This window comes from Periplaneta americana, chromosome 7 (genome assembly GCF_040183065.1).
Source record: "Periplaneta americana isolate PAMFEO1 chromosome 7, P.americana_PAMFEO1_priV1, whole genome shotgun sequence".
NCBI classification, from domain to species: domain Eukaryota; kingdom Metazoa; phylum Arthropoda; class Insecta; order Blattodea; family Blattidae; genus Periplaneta; species Periplaneta americana.
In genome coordinates, this window is record NC_091123.1 from 114,294,135 (window position 1) to 114,314,312 (window position 20,178).

At 34.1% G+C, this 20,178-nt stretch overlaps 1 protein-coding gene and 1 non-coding gene across 3 annotated transcripts in view; both read left to right on the top strand.

The window, feature by feature from the left end:
- The window catches only part of LOC138703373 (serine-rich adhesin for platelets-like), a 425,014-nt gene that overhangs the window by 291,870 nt on the left and 112,966 nt on the right, over positions 1 to 20,178 (top strand). For both annotated transcript variants that reach the window (XM_069831197.1, XM_069831198.1), the window contains one exon: positions 10,724 to 10,784. In XM_069831197.1, the coding sequence (XP_069687298.1) occupies positions 10,751 to 10,784 (34 nt within the window). In that variant the 5' untranslated portion in view covers positions 10,724 to 10,750. The remainder of the gene's footprint in view (positions 1 to 10,723; positions 10,785 to 20,178) is intronic.
- TRNAS-GGA (transfer RNA serine (anticodon GGA)) lies at positions 4,768 to 4,839 on the top strand. Its single transcript has one exon. It is a non-coding gene; the product is annotated as a tRNA-Ser (tRNA).

Sequence of the window (20,178 nt, forward strand, 5' to 3'; positions counted from 1 at the left end):
AATTCGATAAAAAAAATAACTTTCTTAAATTTTCTCACTCTCATTTTAAACTCTTTGAAATAATTAAGTTTTGAAATGAGGTTAGTTGTTGCAAGTTGTTAGCATTTTTAGTAATTAATAGAGAATAGAAGATTCAATTGCACTGTGGCAAAATTAAAAGGATTATTATTATTATTATTATTATTATTATTATTATTATTATTATTACTACTACTACTACTACTACTACTACTACTACTACTACAACAACTACTATTTATTATACCAATTTTTGCTTATCTTTGATTTTTCTTGGCTCTGCTGCCCTGCCAGTTTATTTGGAGGGGGGATCCTTAAACCAAGTCATTTAACATTTCAGCTAAGACTGAGGAACTTCCTTGTAATGTAGCGTATCTGCAATATTACTTCTCCGCATTTCAAGTAGAACATTAATTATCGTTATTAAGGATGATTTGACAGTTACGTTTTAAGCGAATTTAGTATTACCCAGTGGTTGATATAACATACTTGAAATTAAAGTTATTTGTTTCTGTTTTGGAATATTCTGAATTCAATTTCTCAAAACGTGATAAAGAAGGTAAAAGGTACGAAAGATGTAATTTGGACTGCTACGAACAATGGGTGAGAGATACCTAGAGAAGAATAAAAAAGTACGTAGTATTTGTGGATTTAGAGAAAGCTTTTCACAGAGTGGATTGGAACAAACTGTGTGGATTGGAAAGAGAGGAGGCTGTTCAGTAGACTAATCTTTATATGAAACGAGTCAAAGTTAGGATAGGAGAAGAAATGTCAGAAGGAAGTGAAATAGGGAGAGGAATACGTCAAGGATGTACTTTATCACCAACCCTGTTCAACATTTACTTGGAATATTTAGTGAAGAACTGTTCAGAGGAGTGATAGTAGGAGGAAGAAGAATGAAGTGCATTAGATTTACTAATGATATGGCGTTGTTAGCAGAAGAGGAGATGATACTAAGAGATATGATACTGGAGCTAAATGACAGCTGTGAGCAGTATGGAATGAAGATAAATGCCAACAAGACGAAGAGGATGGTCCTAGGAAGAAAAGTGAATAAGATAAACTTGCGAATTCTAAATGAAGCACTAGAGCAAGTGGACAGCTTCAAATACTTGGGGTGTACTATAAGCAGTAACATGAGCTGCTTGCAGGAAGTCAAAAGAAGGATAGCAATGGCCAAGAAAACTTTTAATAGAAAAAGGAGTATCTTCTGCGGACCTCTGGAGAAAGAACTAAGGAAGAGACTAGTGAAGTGCTTTATGTGGAGTGTGGCATTTTATGGGTCAGAAACATGGACATTACGACGAAGTGAATAAAAGCGATTAGAAGCATTTGAAATGTGGTTATGGAGAAGAATGGAACTTGTGAAGTGGACAGACAGAATAAGAAATGAAGCTTTGTTGGAAAGAGTGGGTGAAGAAAGAATGATGCTGAAACTGATCAGGAAGAAGAAAAGGAATTGGATGGTCCACTGGCTGAGAAGAAACTGTCTGCTGAAGGATGCACTGGAAGGAATGGTAAAGAGTTCGGAGCAGAAAAATATATGGATCACACGCAGAGACAAAGAGGAAGTCTGAAAATAGGAAATAATGGAGAATGCTGGGTTTGCAGTGAAAGACCTACCCTTGGGCAGAACACTATGAATGAATGAATGAGATGTTTGATATATCATGACTTGAAAATAGTGTTTTATTTAAGTATAAGTGGAAGGACAGTAGATTAATATAAGACTACATTTATTTAGTTCGATCGTTAAGATAATACAAGTCCACCGCTGTAGAGTAACGGTTAACATGTCTGACCGTGAAACTAGTGGATACGATTTCCCATCCTGGTTGGGATAAGTTACCTGGTTGAGGTTCATTCCAAGATTTCCCCTCAACCCATTAAGAGTAAATGCTGGGTAATCTTCGCCGGTGGACTCTGGACTCAATTCGCTGGCATTATCACCTTCATCTCACTGAGACGCTAGATAAACATAGCAGTTGATAAATCGTCGTAAAATAAACCAATTTGAAAACATAATATACGGTATGTTGTGACCTAAGAGTACTGTTCTCTGTGTCATTTGTTAAACCCAATGAGTATTGCTGTGCAGTTTGAGTACCGGGAGCAGATTATATTGATTCATAATGTAGTGAGAATACATTGATTACGATAATTTAAACGAACTGGCATGTGTGCTTTTTGGGATCTAGTTAAGCATGTTAGTACAGGGTGTCTATATTAAACCTTTACAACTTCAGATGTATATAACAAATATAACAAATTATTGAGTCACGATGCAATATCTGGATGCGGTTTTCTGCATGTTAGTCTGAAACTGTCAACGCTGAAATGCGTTTTTAAATTACTGGTGTGAATTTTGTTGAAATCTGACACCGAAGGAGATGTGGACACGTCAGGAGATGGCACAATGTGTATGCTGGTTTATCGAGACACGATCAGATAATAAGTGCAACGTCACGTCCGGACACAATATGGAAGAGAATCGTCGTCATGGCTAACAATCCGAGAGTGACACCGAAAATGTATGGAGATTGGGATTGTGCTGCGGCATTGGGCAGCGAAGCACAAGTGTGGAAGACATTGAACGTGTGCAAGGTGCATTTGTCCAAAGGAATCCTTCCTCGGCGTCAATTCTAGCCAATATGTCGACAGCAAATACTGTGCGCTGTGGACGAACATCTAGCTAAAGAGCTTCCACTAGGTATAGCTAAACTTCGTACGCAAACAGCCTCAGATTCTTGTAAAGGACTTCGTGGACAATCGAATGCTGCAAGTTCAGTTCCCTGGCGACACTGCGAATGAACTTACTAAGTCTTCGGACAAATGCATTTTGCACACGTTCAATGTCATCCACACTTGAGTTTCGTCGCCCACTGTCCTTTTGCAGCAGCACACTCCCAGTCTCCATAAATTTTCGGTGCCATTCCCGGATTGTTGGCCGTGATGGCCATAACATTTTTATTTAAAGTACAGACGTGGACAAATTATTAGACTAAATTAATTATATGTGCGACGAAGCTGTATTTATCGGTAGAAATAATGAACAAAAATGTATTTTGCACAGATATGAGGGGTTCACAACCAGAGTGGACTAAGTTCTTCTGGAATAATTTTGAGAAATTGAGTCTTAAAGTTCCTGCCTCATGCTTAGTAACCTTCACCTTCCATAGGAAATGCTGTCCTCTATGGAGTAACAAATGAGTTATGGACTTGGTTTGTTATGACAATGAATAAATCTAAGTTTTCTTCATCCGAAATTGCATTTATCCACAAACTCACCACTGGTGGACTTGGTCCACTCTGGTTGTGAGCCCCTCATATAATGAACAGAAAATTGAGTCTTGAGGTTACTGATATTTTGTAAACATTTCCTTATTCTTTATTAACACGTTGATTTTGTCAGGGATGCTGGAAACCAAAGTTTGACACTTTCTTTGAATATCAGCATCGTTTAGCAGATATCAGCCAGTGCTTAAATGAGTCCATGTTTTGTTGTAAGCCTCTTTTTGTTTATTTTCTTCTTCAGTTTAGATCATAGATTTTCAATTTCGTTATGTCCGGTCTTCTTGCACACCATGAGAGAATATCTTCTGCAGTATATAATTAAAACACCAGTAGTACCAACACAGCCAGAAAAAAATGTACTTAACCATTGGAAAAATATACCAGAAGATGTAAATAATCATATTTACAACAATAGAGATTCTGTGAATTATACTGATAGTTGATATGACGAATTATATTATGTTTACAAGAAAAAGTTTTAGTCTAATAATTTGTCCACGTCTGTACAACGAAATAATACACAAGGTAAAATCAACTGTGAAAATGATAATTTGAAACAGCGAGTACGAAATGTGAAAACGAGATTAAAATCTGTCTTTATTACTAATAACGTTGTTATCCGAAATCGTTGCAAGTAATAATACAATTAATGGAAACATATCATTTCAGTTAAAATTATCCATCCAAATGTGCTATATATGTTATAGACTAATTACAAAGTATCTTGCTAATGTATCTACTTTGTATGTTTATGTTGCGTAATTATATATACTTGATGATGTGGTGTTTTACCCTTAACAATCATTCATTACTTTTAGAATGACGTCCTCTTTTCATAGCTTCATGGGACTCAGACTTGTGTAACCTAGTTTCAAAATGGTGCAGTAACTGTAATTAAGTGAAAGGTCCGCGTGGTACATTTTGAAGTGCAAAGACATATTATTTCTTGGGAAATTGAAATAAATTATGAGCATCATATAAATGATACGATTGGCAATAAAAATGTTTCATAAAGTGCCCACATATTTATTTACTTTAAGCAGTGATCAATTTACAATGTTATCTGTAGTTGGCTCATTAGTAAGTCTCTTTATGATATACAAGAATTTTTTAATCCTAACTTTTAATAATTGTATTTGATAAGCTCTATTACACTAATTCAGTGTCTAAAGATTGTTATATGGATAAATGAATCAATGAATGAATTATGAATAAATAAATAAATGTAAATAAATGAATGACTGAATAAATAAATAAATAAACAAATAAATAAATAAATAAATAAATAAATAAATAAATAAATAAGAGTCTTTTATTACAATTCTGTTATTAATTTATTTGATATTAAAATGAAGGCATCTTAAATTAGATTCAAAACATTATACTTTAATGATGAGAGAGAGATGGAACGGAGAAAAATTCTCTCCGGCGCCGGGATTTGAACCCGGGATTGTATCCGGCGTGGCTTAGTGGTTAAAGCATCAGCACGGAGAGCTGAAAACCCGGGTTCAAATCCCGGCGCCGGAGAGAATTTTTCTCCGTTCCATCTCTCTCTCATCATCTGAGAAAGCAGAATATCTGCATGGAAATATCATATGTACTTCGGTACAACAAAATAAATATTATACTTTAAATTTTATTTCTGTAAGTTGTGCTTTATTTTAATTTTGAAAATTATAAATTTAAAGTCATATGATTGTCACGACCAAAGTTAGGTTATCAACTGTGTGTATAAAGTCTCTTTATTAGAAATTAGGCCTTTGGGTAACCCATAGTGTCCTGGAACTTGTCAATGTCAAAGTCAAATATCAATGTCTGAGAATAGCGTCGTCTCCTCCTCTACAGGCATTGGTGTGCAAGTCTTACAACAGCAGGAGGTTAAATGGAAATAAAAAATACCATTGTCCTATTTATTGGTACCAAATTTAAGAAAATACATTATACTATATTTATTTTATATGATTATTACACTTTTACTACGTCATACTACTTTTGACCAATAAAATGGTACGAAAAGACGTCTTTCAACCAATCATGGCTGCTTATCGCACAATTTTATCGCTTCCTTAGCATTTATTTAATTTTATCGCCTCCCTAGCATTTGTTCGTTTTTATCACTACCCTAGCATTTGTTTCTTTGTTTGCCAACATTTCAAACTGCAAATTCTTTACGGTACTATAAAACATGCTTTAGGATCGTAATTTATTTCCCGCATAGATAGTCGATTGAAAATGGCGGCTCCGTTCAAACATTTTGGTGAAAGTAACATTAGTGAAATAGAATTTCAGTAAGCCAATTAATATCTATTGTATTAGAGTACTTTATTCCTTCTACTCTTTATATACTTTCACTAATTATGTAATAGTCAATTAAATTCCACTCGAGTTTTGATTTTCTCTAGATAAATCGAAACCTCTAATGATATTACTGTTGACTATTACACTTTTACTACGTCACACTACTTTTGACCAATAAAACGGTACGAAAGGACGTCTTTCAACCAATCATGGCTGCTTATCGCAAAATTTTATCGCGTCCCTAGCATTTGTTTAATTTTATCGCTTCCCTAACATTTGTTTCTTTTTATCACTACCCTAGTATTTGTTTCTTTGTTTGCCAACATTTCAAACTGCACTGGTCTGGATGTCAAAGAACAGAAAACTACAAACCACTCCAGTCGATGCACAGCACTTTCAAGTATGACTCGCATTGGCATTCAAGAACAAGAATTAGTAAAGATCACTGGTCATAGCTATGCATCTTCCCTGAAACCCTATTTACAAATAAATGAAGAACACCATTCGGAAATCTTCAAGTTGAGGAATAAACCATGTATATCAACGAGTTCCACTTGTTCTACGCACACGTCCAATTTAACATCAACTGAACCTCTAACCACTAAAACATTCAAATTTGAAAATTGTACTCTCAATAATTGTTCCCTTTAAAATTATTCATGTTTATTTTTTATTTCATTGTCCTTAATGAAAACTTTTCTTGTTTATTTCATCATCCCTAATTAAAACTTTTCTAACGCTTGTTATATTATTTAGGTTATGTTACAGCTTATATATATGATATTATGGATAGTCACGTATCAGAGATCGTTTAATATTAAGATTTATTGAAAATCATCTGTCAAGTGACGTTGATTACTGAGATCCGGATAATTGAAGTGGAATACAACTGTTTTAATAAAAATGAAACTAAACCAACAAAGCCTTCTTGACTAGTAACCGTCCACAGAGTTCAATGAAGATTCCTTAGTTGGCACAACTGATAACAAGAAAACAGCTAATCATAACACACTACTGCCATCTAGCGTAATATTTGTAATGTTGAGATGGTACAATAATACATTTAAAGCCAGTTGTATTTTCGTAAGTCAATTAATATTTTATGGTATTGGAGTACTTCATTACTTCTAATCTTTATAATACTTTCTTCTAATCGTGTAATAGTGAATTAAATTCCACTCGAGTTTTGATTTTCTCTAGGTAAATCAAAACCTCTAGTGAGATTACTGTTGATAAAACTGATAATACATGGTATAGCTTAATAAGGGCGTTAAATAGAGGATCTAAAAATAAGAACAAAATTTATTTAAACGTAATAAGTTTATTATGTTTTTTCGTTTACTTTCGATGTCCTGTAATTACTCTTAACAATAACAACGGCTGTCACGCTTTCAGAAGCTCAACGCTTCATCATGGTTTGTCTTAATCTGTCAATTGTTCCAAGTGTCTGCTGTTTCTGTTGACATACTCAACACGATCATTAAGTACTTCAAGTTGTCAACAGGTTCTCACTAAATGAATGAAACTGTGCCCCTCCATGAATAAACCACATATGGCGAATAACATCAAGTGAAACTTCTCCCAGCAACTCTTTTATAGGCCTATGTTTAATTGAAAGGTAATGATTCTCCTGTCCATATTCTAGGCAAAGTGAAAGGTCCGGTTGATGTGAATAGTTTGTGGCTTTAATTAGTTCAACAACACAATTACATTCATCACTGCCTTGTTAAGTGCTATAACAAAATATCTGGAAAGGTATACAGAAGAAATATTAGGTGATTACCAAAGCGGATTCAGGAAAGGTCGATTTACCACTGACCAAATATTTCAATTCGGACAAATACTTGAAGAATCATATGAATATAATATTGGAACCAATCAGTTTTTCATAGATTTTAAACAGGCTTATGACAGCATAAACCGACAACAACTGTATACAATAATGAAAGAATTTGGTATCCCCCAGAAGATTATAGATTTAATTAAAATCTCATTAAAGAAAATAGTTAATCAGATCCAAGTTGTTCGGAAATTATCAAAAGATTTTGTGACAGAAAATGGTCTTAGACAGGGAGACTCACTTTCAACATTGTTGTTTAACATAGCCTTAGAAAAATATTATACGTAATATAGTTATAAACCCAGGTGGCAGTATAATAAATAGTACTAGTCAATACATGGCCTATACAGACGATGTTATCATAATAACAAGACCAGCATCAGTAATAAATGAAGTATATGAGGAAATAAAGGAGATAACCACATTACACCCTCGTTCAAATCTTTATCCTGGCTGCAACTTAGTAACCGTAGAACAGTTCATTCGCTCTCTCTTCTGTTTCGAGTTCTCCACACTTCTACTCCAAATTATCTTCGTTCCCGGTTTAACTAATCCTCCAATCACAATCTAAACACCAGGTCACAGGAGAGCCAAATCCTAGCAATTCCTGCCCATTGAACATCCCACCACAGTCTACTATATACAGTCGCGAAGCTCAATATGTAGTAAAAATGCAAACATGGGTAGTTGCCCACCACTAGGATCGCTTCTATCGCCTCATCATCGCAGATCTCTCTCCTAGCAGACGAGAAAATATGTTACACTTTCGTTGTCGTGTTCTTTTGGAAAAATTAACACCTTGCTTCCATTATTGAAATATTAAATGCATAAAGTTAATTTATTATTTTAATGAAGTATATTAAATTCCACCATAAACTCGAAGATACCTGCAAGAAATAGGTTAATATTATTTTTGTTTGTGCAAAACGAACTGAAATTTACTATAATCGCTTCACTCATTCAAGATTATAGCGATAATTAACTATTAAACCAATAAATATTAATTTACATTTCCCTGTACAACAATAATAATGTAAATATGAATTAGTCGAGTAACTTACGTGTACCGGTACTTGTAGTGTAGGCTTACGTAACTAACAAAGTGGGATGAGGTTAAGCAATAATAATCACACCAGAATTGTAAATAAAACGTGATCAATAAATTTTATTGTAACAGACTTTTTCTACGTCTCTAGTAAAGTAACAAATAAAAATAACAGCTATAATTAAAAACATATCCTTTGAAAAAAAAAGTAGGCCTAAGCAATAATAATCCCACCAGAATTAAAAATAAAACGTGATCAATAAATTTCATTAAAACAAACTTAATTTTTCTACGTCTCTAGTAAAATATTATTATTCCAATTATTGTATTTTAGCCATTAACATTTTCATTACAACCAATAACGAATATTTCACAAGCATCAATGTGAAATACGCAACGAGCTGGCACTCGATGGAAATACGACACAGTCCAAAGTCGACCGTGGACAGTCTATTGTTTCTAGTTGCTAACCGCTTGGAGCGCTTTATCACGAGATTTGCAAAAAATCACCTCAAGCTTCGCGACTGTATATAGTAGACTGTGATCCCACTATTCATTCTCTTTTACTGTCTCAGTCCCCCGTGAATGGAATTCTCTACCTCAGAAGATTAGGGGCTGCCAGACAATAAACACTTTCAAGGAAAAGCTAAACGATTTTTTACGGGCGCAGTCAAATTGAAGGTATAATTGTGATCGAGTTTAATAATTTAATTTAATTTAGGTATGACTATCATTACTATTATTATTATTGTTATTATTATTATTATTATTATTATTATTATTATTATTATTATTATTATTATTATTACATAAATATTTTAATGGTGTTGTGAAGTTGAAAAGAATTGTCATTGTATTATATTAATTATGTATTATATTGTCTTGCATTGTAGTATTGCTTTGCATTGTATTGTATTGTATTAATTATGTTATATTCACAGCATTGTAGTAATTTTCTATCATACTGGTTGAGTGGAAGAGAAGGCCGAACGACCTTAACTTTGGCAGATAAATAAACCATTATTATTATTATTATTATTATTATTATTATTATTATTATTATTATTATTATTATTATTATAACAAAAGAGATTGGACTCGAAATTAATATTGATAAGACAGTATTTATGAACACATCAAAAACAGGATAAGAACGGAAGAAAATAAGATGGTTTCTATTGGCTCAGAGCAATTTAAGGAATGTAATGAGTTTAAATACTTGGGTTCATTGGTTCCATGCGACAAAAATGATTGTAGTAAAGATATAAAAGCTAGAATTTCAGCAGGGAATAGATGTTATTATACCTTAGGCAAAGTCATGAGAACATGATATATTTCTAAGCAGACAAAATTACTAATATACAAAACAATAATTAAACCCATAGTGGTTTATGGGTATGAATCATGAACCATAACTGAACAGTAACAACAATAACAACTTAGAAGATGGGAAAGGAAAATTCTGAGAAAGATTTATGGTCCTGTTAAAGAACAAAATAATTAGAAAATCCATAGTAACTTGGAATTAGAACAAGTATATAAGGACTCTAATATAGTAATTTCGATAAAAAATTAGAAGACTTGAATGGCGAGGTCACTTAATTAGAATGGAGGACGAAAGAATGGCGAAGATGATCTTCACTGGAACACTGGAGGGAAAGAGAGATAGGGGTCGTCCCAGATTGAGATGGTTAGATTGTATTGAGGAGATTTGAGGAAAATGGGAATAAGGAGATGGATGAAGAGGACAGAGGACAGAAGTGATTGGGTATTGTTTTAAAGGAGGCTTTAGATAAACTATAAGAGCTGTATGCCAAAAGAAGAAGAAGAAGAAGAAGAAGAAGAGAATTTTCTGTGATCATGGTTAAATGTAATTAACGTGAAACAAAAGTAATTCTAACTCGAAAACTTAAGGAAATTTCCTATAAAGTTATGTTGGTAAGACTTTCTTCTTTGTTTTTAAATCCTCTATTAATCTTCCCTCGAAGTTCCTACTTAATATCCTATATTTAAAGAACAGAGTCTTCCCTTAGGAACGAGACTGGTCTCGAGTTACCAGTGAAAAGGAGCCTTGCTGTAACATGCAAAGGCCGTGCGGACTGCGAGGTCTAGTCGCGTTCCTAACGGAAAGCCCTGTATAAGTAAATAGAATGTACAGAATGCCATTTAAGGAATCTAATTTGCATTCATATAAATTGATCGGCTAATTATTTGCTTTCTTATTGCAGCGAGGGGTGAGTCCTCGTGCCGGCAGGATGAGAGGACAGAGGCTTCTTATAGTAACACTCGGTAAGTTACATTCCTCACTAGATTACTAGAAAATGAGATCCTGTTCGTGGATATAGAACTGTATTGTAATTATTTGAGTTCCGTTATGAACTACAGATGATGTTACATACGATAGAATGACAATATGGCTCTATTGTGTAGATAAAATTGGTACGCTGATTTCCTCATTCAACATTCAACCATTGCTTCATCATGGGCAGTAAATATCATCTCATCTTTGATAAGAGACGCTAAATAATATATTCTTGGTTTATCTTAAGGGGTTAGATACAGCTTACATCAGTAAAATTTTGGAAATATTCAACATTTTTTTCACCATTACTGTATCTTGTGCAATAATGAAAATTAGTATGTGTAAAACACTGTCCTTCTGCTATAATATGAAGAAAATATTTTTACGTTTAAAAAAAATTACATTTTTATTTTCAGAATTCAGTTCACTGTGCAGTGATGAAGCGTTTCCCACATAACTAAAGAACTATCCAACATTCTGTGATGAAATTTTGTATGTGTATTTATACATGTCATATCTGCAATATGATGCAAGATACTTCTCTACCTTTGATAGATTGTCTGATAAAAATAAATTCATTAAAAATGGTCAAATATCAGTATTTCCTTTTAAAACAAAATTTAAAAAAATATTATTTATTAAGGAATGTGGTTGAAAGAGTATAGAAAATTTTATGAGCATTTGATGGTGCATATTTTATTGGGAAAACATTTTGCATACATGTTTTTATTTGGTAAAAGTAGGTAAGAATACTTTTACTATTCACCATTTTTAAGCTTTTAATGATTTATGAACTGGTATTTTTTTATTCAAATTAATTATTATAAAATATAAGGTGACAAATACGTTTCGGTTAATCGGGATTATCCTGTTTTAGCCTTATAAAAATGTCCCGACTTATTTTCAATAAACCGGCTTTTATCCAGAATTTTGGCTTAAGTTTGCAAGTTATAAACTTTTCACAAATGTGCCGATTAATTTTTGTAGGTACTTGCACACTGTCGACATGGAAGATATTTCTCTATGCCATCGATTTTATCTATTAATGATGGCAATTTTTAAGTTCGTATCTACTTTTTTTTATCCATAGAGCTATAATATTTGAAATTTTTTTACCGTTTTTTGTTCATTTGCCAAGCCAAGTTCAGCGTGGATTTAAATCTATTTAATGCGTGTTTGTAGTGAACATTAGCACTGTGTTTTACTCATAACAATGCCAAAGAGGCAATGTAAATTTACAGAAGAACTTGAAAATAAATTTCTTTGTTTTATAGCTACGGCAAATAAGTATTCATACACATTATTCTTCACGAAACTTCAGAGAAAGAAATCGGATGGTGAATTTGGAGGTCACATAATTGGCTCTCCTCGACCACACCATTTACCAAATGTGTCATTCAGATAATCACGGACGTCTATTGCCCAATGAGATGCACCATATTGTTGGAACACGATACCCATGTTGTTTTCCTGTTGCAGTTGTGATTCGAAAAAGTTTTTCAACATGTCCAGGTATGGTCCTGATCGAACTGTTTCCTCTGCGAGAAAAAAACGGCCCATACAGATTATAGAGGCTTACCACGCACCAATAATTAACTTTAGGACTAGCCCGTTTCAGTTCATATGAGACCTTGTAACTCGGAGCTCTCCGAACACCATACTCTAGTTGAAACCGCCGTTGAACAGGCATTACGCTTTCAAATTTAGCAAACCACAAGACATATTTCGCTCGTTGTTGTGCAGTAAACGGAATTTTATTTATTCTTATTATTGTTTAACTTCTTTTGTTTCTTATACGGTAACAATGATGATACAAAACTCCCGTGGTTCAATATCACATTAATTTTTTAATTTATTGAGTATACCCCAACGAGTATAACTCATATGTAGGGGCTATACAAGAACACATACATATGTTGTACAATGTAATTTAAGAAGACATGAAACTACAGCATGTGAAAAAAAAAACAATATCTCAAGAATTTATTAAAGAAAGAAAACAAAATAAGAACAAAGAGTAAGACAACATAACATTTTGTGCAGAAAGAAGAAAAAGTTCGAAACCATGAAATAAATAAATCAATTGAAAATTAAAATAAATAATCTTCCCAAAAACGTATTTTTAAACAATTCTTAAAACACCGGCAATTTGGTAAAATTCTTTATTCTAAAGGAAGTTGGTTAAAAATTGTTATTAAAAATGCTTAATTCATTTCGTTCCATAAGTTACTGAGCTATGCTGAGAAAAAATATGTTTTCTTTTTGTGTTGTTAAATGAGTATGTATATCTTTATTAAACTGAAATATAATATTACTATGTATTAAATTGTTAATAACTTTGTACATGAAAATAGCACCACCTAATTTGATAATTGATTCAACTCGTAGAACGAAAGAAAATTGATATAGATATGTAACTGGAGTCAATTAATGAAAACCCAATAAATTTCTTAAAGCTCTATTTTGAATAATTTGTAAAGGTCTCAAAGCAGATTTCTTATTATGTCCCCAAATATATGACATATACATTAAATGAGAATGAATGAATCAATCAATCTTCTTAATGTATTCAGTGTTTGCTGACAACATAAAGTCCACTATAGTCCACTGCAGTCTATTCAGTTGTTTTTCACGAGAAATAAGGGGTATTTTGATCAGTGTTCATTATAGATGCCTGTTGCTAGTAGCCAGAGTTGGGGTGCAGCCAATATATACTGTAGGGCTATATCTTCTGCAACTGGTACCGATGATTTTAATTTACTTCTTTTGTGGTTTATGGATGGACAGTATAGAAGAATGTGCTCCAGATCTTCATCATGATTATTACACCACAGGCAAGTAGGATTATCAGAAATGTGAAATCGGTGTAGGTACAATTGTGTGACAATGTGACCTGTTCTGGCTCTTGTTAGAAATTTTTGAACATGTCTGGGTAAGTTTTTGTACATTTCCAGATTTTTGGTTTCTTTTGTACAGGCAGTAAAATTTTTCCTTTGTCAGAAGAGAGCCAATTGTTGATCCATAGGTTTGTAAAATGAATTCAAGAGACAAGATATAGGCAAAGATCTTTTAACACTTTTCAAAATAGCAGACATTATAGCAATTTTGTTACAGACAGCCAAAATATGCTTATCCCATGTTAAATGTTCATCAACAATCAAACCTAAAAATTTAACTGATGCAGCTTTTTGTATTACAGAATCATTAAACTTTAATTCTTTCGGAATAATATAATAAAAAGGAGGTTTAGTGAAAGTATTATACACAGTTTTTTTTCAAATTCAAAGAAAGCCTATTTGCGCTTAACCAGTTTTCAAGAGTAATAATGTCTGCCTCAAACTTTTCAAACAGTTCTTCAATGAAGTCAGTAATAGGCCATAAAATACACTAGTGTCATCTGCAAAAAGATTGGCAGTTCCATATAAATGAAGAAATTTTATATCATTGACATAAATGGGAAAGAGAAGGGGTCCCAAAATTGATCCTTGAGGCACATCGCATGATAATAAGAAAGTATCACTTTCCAAGTTATTCACTGGGACATATTGATACCGTTCATTTAAATAACTCCGAAACCTCTGTAAAACAACACCTCTAATACATTGGAACTGAAATGAATTCTACAACACCCCCATTATAAATTTTATAGTCATTTTATTTTATGTCTTCGCAAACGGATGAGACTATAATATTTATTATAGACTATACTACATATCAACATAACGGGTTTTACATTAGGGTCGGATAAAAATTATTGATTATCAACAGGATGTAAACATTTTTTTCTCTCATTACATTTTAGAGAGTCGTTTCAAATCAATTATTAAGTAAAAGGTTGGTTCAGATCACTGCTATTTTTCACATTAAAATGTCGAATCCTAGCTAACACGCTATATCACATCCTGCAACAGTAATAATGCCGTTCAGAACAATACTACTTGCATCCTTGGAGGTCAGTTTCAGTTAAAGTTGAAGAGAGTGAAAGAAACAATTAGAATGTAGATGGGTAAACCTGTCATTCTGTACATAGACACTGACCTATACCAAGATGAAGCATGATCATCAAGCCCGTCTCTTGTCAGCTGATAAAAACTTGTCCAGGAAGTTGAGAAACGTCCCTGTGGGTTTGATTTCTTGTGTAACGGCGCATCTCTGCTTCATTAGCGAGTTTAAAAATACCGTGTCGTCCTTTCTACTTGTATGTATGTATGTATGTATGTATGTATGTATGTATGTATGTATGTATGTATGTATGTATGTATGTATGTATGTATGTATGTATGTATGTATGTATGTATTTATTTACACTGCAAGTGGGCAAGCACCCGGTGGCAGTGGTATATACAATATTAACAATACACAGTTAAAATGATAAGCTATACACAATAAAATTTACAATACATAATACAATTTACAACACATATACAATTTTATACACAATACAATTTAACACAATAATAATAAAACATAAAATAAAACACCTAATTTTACAACACAACCTACATAATTATGTATAGGTCCTACATAAGTTTCAATAGTCTTTCACTTTACTCTCATCTCATTCCCTCTAGTGGCACTATGACGCATTTCACTGACACTTTAGCACACATTTCACTGACACTCTGTAACACATTTCACTGACACTATAGAACACATTTCATTGACGCTATAAATTATCACTGATCGGAACTGTTCACTGCACTGTAAAACCATAACTTCACTGACTCACCTCGCTTCACTGATACAACAGTTCAAATAAGTCAAATAATTGCATTCTTGCATACTTATAAACAGAACTACATTTAAACTAAATATTTCTAGTCTAAGGCCCTCTTACACGCTATTTTTAAATAATTTACAATTCAAACCAAGGAAGTAAACTCGTCAGGCTAGATAAATACATGTCACCTTAAAAAATTAAATGTTGAATGTCACCTTAATTTTAATTTTCACTTTATACACAACTCTTTAAATTATTCTTGAATCTCCTTAAGGAAGGACAGCCCTCAAAGACCGCTGCAGGTAGGTCATTCCAATCATTTATAGTTCTATTTAAAAATGAGAATTTACCTACATCCGTTTTCTGTTTCCTACATTTGATTTTAAAATCATGATCGTTCCTACCATAGTACGTTGGCTTTTCTAACCGAGCCGTTATGTCTACCCATGCTTTCTGACCTAGATGTGCTCTATACAATGATGTTATTCTAGTTTTCCTACGTCTGTTTTCCAAAGTTTCCCATTTAAGTTCTTTTATCGTATCGTTCCCATCTTCTCTTTTACCTTTAACAAATTTAGCTGCCCTATACTGGATTCTTTCTAAGGAATTTATCTGATATATTCTATAGGGATCCCAACACGTAGTTCCGTATTCCATTAACGGTCGCACTAATGTTAGATATGCTATTTCCCTCGATTTGGGGCTAGCCTTTCTCAAGATTCTCATAATAAAGTGAAGTGCCCTCCATGCTTTGCCTGTAACATTATCAACATAACATGCTCTCCCCAAGAAAGTTTGGAGTTTAAATACACTCCTAGGTATTTACAACATTGTTCTTGCGGAATTACAACACCACTGAATTCGTAATTAAGACTAGTCTCCTCTCGGGTTTTACGAAATGTTATAGATTTACTTTTAGAACCATTTATTTTCATCCTATGCTTTAACGCCCAGTTGTAAATGTTATTCAAGTCTGTTTGAATAGACTCTACATCTGAATTATTTCTAATCTTTCTATAGATAATGCAGTCATCTGCAAATAGCCTCACATTTGATGTAATATTCTGGCATAGGTCATTTACGTATATTATAAAGAGTAATGGACCCAGAACGCTGCCCTGTGGCACCCCTGAACTTATATTTCCAATTTCCGATATTTCATGACCTACTCTAACTCTCTGGGTTCTACCTTTTAAGAATTCTTGGATCCATAGCACCACTCTTTTATCTATTCCTAGCCTACTTAACTTATCTATTAATATGTCATGTGGCACCAAATTAAATGCTTTCGAAAAGTCAATCACAACTGCATCGATTCTTCCGCCTCTATCTACCTCTTCAGCTAGATCCTGAACCAGCGACGTAATTTGACTACTTGCCCTGGGACGTGGAATTACATGTTAATGGGCTTTGCAGGAGAAACATTATTTTTTGAAGAAGTGATGTGCACATACAAAAGAGTCTTAGTTATAGTTTTTATTGCACTCTGAGTTATGCAATACAGCTTTTTATTCAGCCGATTATTGTGGTCATTGTCACTGTATCACGGCACTTTCCGTCTCGGTTCGCTAAGTCCTGAGTTCAGATCAAGGGTATTAGCTCCATACAAGTCTAGCCTTTCTTCCCTGTTGATATCCGGCTCACAGTCGTTCGAGTTTGGCCAGTTCATCATTCTAGTCTAGGTAGTTTCAGTCATTCCATTCTAGACAATTCCTGTCATTCCATTGTATCAAGTCTAGTCATTCCAGTTCATTCAGTTTCAGTCATTCCAGTCCAACCCACTCCAGTCGAACCCATTCCAGTTACTCCAGTACAATCCTCTCTAGTCACTCCAGTACAATCCTCTCTAGTCACTCGAGTACAGTTCTCTCTAGTCACTCCAGCACAATCCTCTCCAGTCACACCAGTACAATCCTCTCTCTCCAGTCATACCAGTACAATCCTCCACAGCAGCCGTGGCGAGAACGTGACTCGCGAGACATCGTGGCTCGCAGTGACAGCTGTGCATTTCGCTTGCTTCTAACCTCCACCAACCCCCACCCTCTCACTCACTGGAGTCAAACTCCGTTCCATTTGTATTTGTCTCTGACCTGCGAGTGGCATATGTCTCTCTCGAAACCATGTACGAAAGTTCCAAGTAGGATGGGAGGACGCATTTTTTTGCTGTCAATATGATGAGAATATTAAATGTATGATTTGTTCACAAGTATTACGAGGAAAACGGTTGTATAACATAAATCGGCATTATACTACATGTTACTGATGAAACATTGAAAGGTTAAGTGTTATTGTTGTTATCATCATCATCATCATAATCATCATCATCATCATCATCATCATCATCTTCTTCTTCTTCTCTGTACGTCGACCCTTTTTCAGCAGATGTACGAATAATGCGGTTAGCTCTTCAATTTGAACTCACTGATTTCCTATGTGATGTCAAATGAAAGCTAGATGTAAGAACTTGACAAATGTTGAACTTTCAAATCTTTACCAAAAAATAAATATCCGAAGCTTCGTTCTTTCGCTTGCTCTGTTGAAGCCATGTTCGCTACAACTTACGTTTGTGAAAAATTATTTTCAACAATTAAAATAATGAAAACCAAATTTAGATCATGACTGACAGACAAATAACTTCGTGATCAACTACGACTGGCAGTAAGTGACATAATTCCTGATTTTGAAACTTTGTCGCAGAGACATTCTGAAGACAGTTAATTTTAGGTTGTGATATTGTTCATTTATTGTTCATTTCTTTCTTCGTTACACGTGCTAAACATTAGTTTGTAGCCTTGTACTGTATACAATTATATTTAAGTGCTTGACGTAAGGAAAATGAAAATCCGTTAATTAGTCAGAGAGTTGCTTCACTTTCCCTTCGGGTGTCCGCCTCCCTCCATAGGTGTTATCCACGTTGCAGGTTACACAGTGGCTCGGCGCACAATTACATTTTCGCCACCGCTGCTCTACAGTCATTCCGGTACAATCCCCTCCAATCACTTTAGTCCATACCATTCACTCCAGTTCAGTCAAGCCGGTCCGCTATAGCTAATTTTGGCCGATCCAGTGCAGCCAATTCCAGCCGGTTAAGTTCAGTCAATCTAGTGGAGTCAGATTCAGTCAGTGCACTCCACTATATGCAGCTACTTCAGTTCAGTTCAGTCCAGTTCTTTCAAATTAGTTCAGTCCTTTCAAGGAATGCAGTTCATTCAAAGTAGACTAGCGCAGTCTATCCTATTCAAACCAGTTCAGTTTATTCAAACAAGTCATTCCAGTTCATTCCAGCCCATCAGTCAGCTTATGGCTTTTCACCAATGGAATAAAATTAATTATATTGCAAAGTGTGACATTTGTTGTGCACAGAGAAGAAAACAGAGAGCCTGGGGGGTGTTGTTCTAGTCGCGCACTATTTCATTAGCTGGATGAAAAAACTCGTAGTGGTTTTGTTTTTCATGACATTAAAGTCTTTGTTAGAAATTTTGGGTAATATTTGGAATTTGCTATCCGTCACTTTAATGTCATAGTATCGTGTTACTGAATATGAGTTAAATTTTTTAATGTTTAAGAAATTTATATTAATTATGGGCTGAAGAGAATGAGTATCAAATAGAGGAAAAACAAACATTCCCGACGTATCCTTTGCTTTGATTTTAACAGAGGAGTAAGGACATCGAAAACTCTTAGAGCCATTTGTGCCATTTGTACAAGAAGAACGCCACTGGGGAAAGTACGACATGAAAATGATTTTCTCATTTCAAAGGGGGTCACTTTGACAAGGGTAATTCTCCACTTCAATATGACCGTGCGACTTTCACGAAGACTGTTCAATCGCCTTAATTCACGATGATCCACGTCAGCTCGAGAATTAGCTAATAAGATGAATTGGTTAATCATCAGCATTTCTTGGGAAAAGCTAAAAATTGGGTGTATGTGTACCAAACTTTTTGAGCGAAAACAAACAAACAGCAACAAATAATAATAATAATAATAATAATAATAATAATAATAATAATAATAATACTCTATTGCCAGAACAAAGGTACATATTGCTTTTTTATATAAAAATCAAATAAAATAATAAAACCATTAGGCCTATATAAAATGTCAGCCTGTTAGCATTTGTGCTTCATTGTTTACTCATTTTTGTTTAGCTTGCCAACAACATCGATCGTTTTTGTCCCAGATTGTTACTGGTGATGAAAAATGGTACCTTTACATTAACATCAATAACAGACAAAATGCCTCAGCCCTAACAAAAAAAAAAAAAAAAAAACAACAGAACAACTCACCGTGTAAAAACTGGTGCATATCCACGTAAGATAATGTTGTGCATCTACTAATAAATTGCTTCCGAGGAATGCTACCGTCACTTCTAAGATTTATTGTCGACGACTCAATCGCCTTGAGTCTGCAATTAAAAAACGTACCAGGAAGACTTCATCATGTGATCTGCAGCATGATAATGTCCGTTTTTATACTGTTAACATAACAAAAGTGGTTATCTAAGAACTGAGTTGGGATATTATTACTAGGACTGAAGAAGAGTATTGCTATCAGGGTAGTAAATAATTCCTATATACATTGTTTACAAAATGCGTCACGTGGTCGAGTGTCTCTACTGTCTGTAAGGGGCACAGAGAGTGAACATCCGACTCTTCTCA